Raw genomic sequence first — 6,607 nt, 5'->3', positions numbered from 1 at the left:
CTGGACAATTGAAAAAATAGAGAAAAAACCTTTAAAATCACATTTAAGATGGCCCTCATTAGATGAGATTCTTTGACATTAACAGGGCTTATGTAGGAGAACTACATCTCACATGGAGAAACATGCACTAAAAACTAGATTGAACAAGTAATGACTTTTGCTGTCACCTTTTCTAATTTGGCAGTTACCTTAACTGTTGGCATCTACCAGAAAATCATTGTTTACTTTTTGTCATAGCTAGACTAGAAGAAAAGCTCTTGGACATGGTATGAACCGCGTTTCTCTTTCTTTCTTTTTCTTTTTTATATGCTTTTATATGACAAGAGATATCTGTATTTGGTACATAATATGCTATGCCAATTTGTGGATCCCATGTTCTGCACCTATATGGATTAAATCAACTGTTTAACATTGAAATAGATAAGGTATATACTCCCGTGTGGATGCTTTTGCCATGCTTTCTAGATCATACTATCTACACTGGAATCTTGCATAGAAGGAAGGGAAAAAAACTTTTTTCTTGATTGCGAGACTTGTCTCTTACTTTAGAGGTGTTATATGATGCTTGATTGGGAGAAACAGTATGGATTTGTTTGACCCAGAAGTAGCAGTGGTTGGTCCACATTATGTAGTTTAGAGGAGTCTTGGGTCCAATATACATCTGATTTTATCATTTCTGAAGTGTTTTTATTGTTTCATAATACAAATGATTTAGCGCAGATGTGAAATATTTCAGATTGTTGGTGGATCTGAACATACTATACGTGCAAAACTCACATTCTCACAAGAATCATATGGTATGACCAAGATTCTAACCTATGAATTTGAAAGAAAATGTATGAGCTGCAAGCTTCCATAACACATCTTGTTTATTTTTCTATTAATTAGTGTAAACATTGGCTTAATTCGTTGATTTTTTTAATTTTTTTTAATGTCTCTTTTGGTGGAAATGGATTCCAACAGGAAACCAATTCCAAGTATTTACGTGGGCCCAAATGCAAGAATTTGCATCTACCTATGGTTTTCATTTCCTTAATGGATATTTTCGAGACACCTAAACCACTCTTTATGAATTGAAGTGGTTAGGATTTTGCTGTCTATTGGTGAATCTTTATGGTTTTTAGATGATGCCATGGTTGATTTTGGCCTGGGCATATTCTTCTGGAATGAAAATTGACATGTCTCATTGTCCTTCAATAATTTAATATATCGAGATTTCTTTCCCATCATCATTTACATTTTTCTTCTTAATCGATACTTGGAAGTTAATATAATCATTTACTCTATGTTACAATCTTTAAAATCTTTATATGTAAATCTGTGCTCATATGCATTGTCGGAGAAACTAAAAAACTTACTCATTCTCAGATTGCATTGTGGAATATGCATCCATTATTCAAAGAAAGGGCGACATTCCAAGCACTCACACTTTCTCTCCTTGTTAGCTAAATTGGTGAGTCATCTTTCCTTCATACTATATGATTCATTGATAAAGTGGCCTAGCTATTTGGATAGGCCCATGTTTATATATTATCTCAAAATTGATGAAGTAGATCTGGATGTGCGTCGGAGCTATCCGGATGTTGAGCAGGGGTCCTAGAAGGTGGGAACCGCTGTTATGACCATGATGAAGTTATCCATTTCCTATGGACAGCAATGGAGGGGCCTGACTATTTGGACAGGTCGTGTTTATGTATTTTCTCAAAATTAATGGAGCAGACTCGGATGTGCGTCGGAGCTATCCGGATGAGCGGGGGTATCTAGAAGGTGAGAATCGCTATTATGACCATGATGAAGCTGTCAATTTCCTATAGATAAAATTGGAGGGGCCTGACCATTTGGATAGGCCGTTTTTATATCTGTATTTGCTCAAAATTAATGGAGCAGACTCGGATGTGCGTCGGAGCTATTCGGATGAGCGGGGGTCCCTGGAAGGTGGGAACTGCTTTTATGACCATGATGAAGTTGTCCATTTCCTATGGACAGCATTGGAGGGGCCTAGCCATTTGGACAAGCCGTGTTTATATCTGTATTTGCTTGAAATTAATGGAGCAGACCCGGATGTGCGTCGGAGCTATTCGGATAAGCGAGGGTCCTTGGAAGGTGGGAACCGCTGTTATGACCATGATGAAGCTGTCCATTTCTTATGGACAGCATTGGAGGGGCCTGGCCATTTGGCCGTGTTTATATCTATATTTGCAAGGACCACACCCTTAACCTAAACCACACCCTAAGCCCATAACCTAAACCTATTCTCAATTCCCTAAAGCTATAACCTATAACCTAAACTTAACCCTAAACCAAAACCTATAACCTAAACCTTAACCTAAACATAAACATAAACCTAAACCTATAACCTATACTTATAACCTTAACCTAAACTACAACCTTAACCTAAATTTATTCTCAAATCCCAAAACCTATACTTATAACATAAACCTAGACCTAAACCTATAACCTATAACCTAAAACCTAAACCCAAACCTAAACCCGACCCCGAACCCGAACCCGATTTCATAAACCTAAACCTTAACCTATAACCTATACTTATAACCTTAACCTAAACCTATCCTCAAATCTCAAAACCTATACCCATAACTTAAACCTAGACCTTAACCTAAACATAAACCTATAGTTATAACCTATAAGCTAAACTTAAACCTATAATCTATACTTATAACCTTAACCTAAACTTAATACATTAACCTAAACTTATTCTCAATTCCCAAAACCTATACCTATAACCTAAACTTAGACTTTAACCTAGACATAAACCTATACTTGTAACCTATAACCTAAACCTAAACCTTAACCTAAACCTATAACATATAACCTATAACCTTAACCTAAACTTATAACTTTAACCTAAACATATTCTCAAATCTCAAAAGCTATACTTATAGCCAAAACCTAAACCTTAACCTTAACCTATAACCTATACTTACAACTTTAAACTAAACTTACAACCTTAACCTAAACATATTCTCAAATCCCAAAACTTATACTTATAACCTAAACCTAGACCTTAACCTTAACCTATAACCTATACTTATAACCTTAACCTAAACCTATTATCAAATCCCTAAACCTATAACCTAAACCTAAACCTTAACCTATAAACCAACCTAAACCTATACTTATAACCTAAAACTATTCTCAAATCCCAAAACCTATAACCTAAACCTAACCTTTCCCTAAGCCTATAACCTACACTTATAACCTAAACCTAAATCTATAACCTAAACCTAAACCTATAACCTACACTTATAATCTAAACCTAAATCTATAACCTAAACCTAAACCTAAAACCTAAAACCTAAATGTATTCTCAAATCCCTAAACCTAAACCTTAACATATTCTCAATTCCCTAAAACTATAACCTATAACCTATAACCTAAACCTATAACCTAAACCTAACCTAAGCATATAACCTAAACCTAAACCTAAACTAAAACCTATAACCTAAACCTTAACCTAAACATAAACATAAACCTAAACCTATAACCTATACGTATAACCTTAACCTATAACCTATACTTATAACCTTAACCTAAATCTATTCTCAAATTCCAAAACCTATACTTATAATATAAACCTAGACTTAAACCTACAACCTATAACCTAAAACCTAAACCCAAACTTAAATCCTATCCCGAACCCAAACCCGATTTCATAAACCTAAACTTTAACCTGTAACCTATACTTATAACCTTAACCTAAACCTATTCTCAAATCTCAAAACCTATACCTATAACTTAAACCTAGACCTTAACCTAAACATAAACCTATACTTATAATCTATAACCTAAACCTAAACCTATAACCTATACTTATAACCTTAACCTAAACCTAAACCTATTCTCAAATCCCAAAACCTATACCTATAACTTCAACCTAAGACCTTAACCTAAACATAAACCTATACTTATAACCTATAACCTAAACCTAAACCTATAACCTATAACCTATAACCTTAACCTAAACTTATAACCTTAACCTAAACCTATTCTCAAATCCCAAAAGCTATACTTATAGCCGAAATCTAAACCTTAACCTTAACCTATAACCTATACTTATAACTTTAAACTAAACTTACAACCTTAACCTAAACCTATTCTCAAATCCCAAAACTTATACTTATAACCTAAACCTATACCTTAACCTTAACCTATAACCTATACTTATAACCTTAACCTAAACCTATAACCTATACTTATAACCTTAACCTAAACCTAGACCTTAACTTAAACCTATTCTCAAATCCCTAAATCTATAACCTAAACCTAAACCTTAACCTATAACCCAACCTAAACCTATACTTATAACCTAAAACTATTTTCAAATCCCAAAACCCATAACCTAAACCTAACCTTTCCTTAAATGTATAACCTACACATAAAACCTAAACCTAAATCTATAACCTAAACTTAAACCTAACCTTTCCCTAAACGTTTAACCTACACTTATAATGTAAACCTAAACCTAAAACCTAAACCTAAACCTAAAACCTAAACCTAAATGTATTCTCAAATCCCTAAACCTAAACCTTAACATATTTTCAATTCCCTAAAGCTATAACCTATAACTTATAACCTAATCTAAACCTACAACCTAAACCTAACCTAAACCTAAAACCTAAACCTAAACCAAAACCAAAACCTATAACCTTAACCTAGACCAAAACCTATAACCTATAACCTATAACCTATAACCTAAACTTATAACCTATAACCTAACCTTAACCTAAACCTAAAAATCTAAACCAAAACCAAAACCTATAACCTTAACCTATAACCTAAAACCTAAAACCTAAACCTAAACCTGAAACCTAAATGTATTCTCAAATCCCTAAACCTAAACCTACACATAATCTTAATCTCAACTATTTGACCTAAACCTAAACTTGAAAACCCAAACCTAAACCTGATCCCAAACCCATACCCGATTTCCTAAAACTAAACCTTAACCTATTCTCAATTCCCTAAAGCTATAACCTATAACCTATAACCTAAACCTATCCTAAACCTATAACCTTAACCTTAACTTAAAACCTAAACCTAAACCTAAACCTATAACCTTAAAGTAAACCTAAACCTAAAACCTAAATGTATTCTCAAATTCCTAAACCTAAACCTACACCTAATCCTAATCTCAACTACTTAACCTAAACCTAAACTTGAAAACTCAAACCTAAACCCGATCCCGAACCCAAACCCGATTTCTTAAACCTAAACCTTAACCTATTCTCAATTTCCTAAAGCTATAACCTATAACATATAACCTAAACTTACACCTAACCTAAACCTATAACCTAAACCTAACCTAAACCTAAACCAAAACCGATAACCTTAACCTAAACCAAAACCTATAACCTAAACCTTAACCTATAACCCATAACCTATAACCTAAACTTATAACCTATAACTTAACCTTAACCTAACCTAAACCTAAACCTAAACCTATAACCTAAACCTATAAACTAAAACCTAAACTTAAACCTATGTGTATTCTCAAATCCCTAAACCTAAACCTACACATAATCCTAATCTCAACTCCCTAACCTAAACCTAAACCTAAACTTGAAAACCTAAACCTAAACCTAATCCCGAACCTGAACCCGATTTCCTAAACCTAAACCTTAACCTATTCTCAATTCCTTAAAGCTATAACCTATAACCTATAACCTATAACATATAACCTAAACCTAAACCTAAACCTTAACCTAAACTTAAACCTAAACCAAAACCTATAAACTAAACCTTAACCTATAACCTATAACCTAAACTTATAACCGATAACCCAACCTATGGATTTAGCCATAGTTTAGAAGATTTGTAGGTACATTTTTTATTTCTTCATATATAAGTGTTTTTTTTTTTTTTTTGTCTTTCTTCCTTTTGAGATGTGTATAAAGGCATGCTTGTTTGATTGTGTCTACAAATGCTGTTTTATACAGGCTGACAAGCTAAAGAAGTCAGTGGAGGATGAAATTCATTTTCTTAAGGGAAGGGTTTTAGAACTTGAAAGTGATCTTGTGTCGAAGTCCACAGAAGTTACATCTGCAGTTTCAAGGAAAGAAGAAGCTCTATCTTCTGCATTTACTAAAATTGACTGTCTGAAAGAAGAAAATTTTATAAAAACGTGAGCATTATTGAATGCATATGGAGAGTGTTTACTGTGTTGGAGTGTATTTGTTTCTTACACATGAGGGCACGCCTTAGTTGTAATTCTTATAATAGGTTGAGCAAAGTAAAGTATTGTTTATTTAAAAATGTGAATGTAGGATGCATTGTATGATTTGATTGCTATTTGTAATAAATGCATCATTTTTTTCTCTGATTGCATTTTATGTGCTATTTCTATCAGCATTAAGCTTAGATGAGTTATCAATCACAGCAGGTTCTTGCAATGAAAACAGGTCCTATTATTATAATTTTTTTTAAAAATAGCTACAAATATAATCTAAAATATCTATGGTTATAAACCGTAGCTTTAGCTACAGCTTTCGTCCATAACTATTGGAAATCTATTGCTACGGATATTGTTCGTAGCTATTGGTATCTGTTACTACGGATTATATCCGTAGCTATTGGTATATATTGCTAC

General features: G+C 33.3%; 1 protein-coding gene across 1 annotated transcript; it reads left to right on the top strand.

Annotated features, from left to right (window-relative positions):
• The first annotated feature begins 1,212 nt into the window (after nucleotides 1-1,212).
• Nucleotides 1,213-6,337, top strand: LOC131251955 (uncharacterized). The gene is made up of 2 exons (XM_058252936.1): nucleotides 1,213-1,453; nucleotides 5,958-6,337. The coding sequence occupies exons 1-2, from the start codon at nucleotides 1,286-1,288 to the stop codon at nucleotides 6,144-6,146; spliced, it is 357 nt and encodes a 118-aa protein (XP_058108919.1). The 5' UTR covers nucleotides 1,213-1,285; the 3' UTR covers nucleotides 6,147-6,337.
• The last annotated feature ends 270 nt before the right edge of the window (nucleotides 6,338-6,607 follow it).

The sequence above is a fragment of the Magnolia sinica genome, chromosome 7 (assembly GCF_029962835.1).
Source record: "Magnolia sinica isolate HGM2019 chromosome 7, MsV1, whole genome shotgun sequence".
Taxonomy (NCBI): Eukaryota; Viridiplantae; Streptophyta; class Magnoliopsida; order Magnoliales; family Magnoliaceae; genus Magnolia; species Magnolia sinica.
The sequence above is the reverse complement of the archived record's forward strand: the minus strand, read 5'-3'. Positions and strand labels throughout refer to the sequence as shown.

Coding starts and splice junctions, on each gene's coding strand:
- LOC131251955 (XM_058252936.1), top strand. CDS start 1,286: ATGTTACAATCTTTAAAATCTTTATATGTAAATCTGTGCTCATATGCA. Junction 1,454..5,957: donor TCTCCTTGTTAGCTAAATTG/GTGAGTCATCTT, acceptor TGTTTTATACAG/GCTGACAAGCTAAAGAAGTC.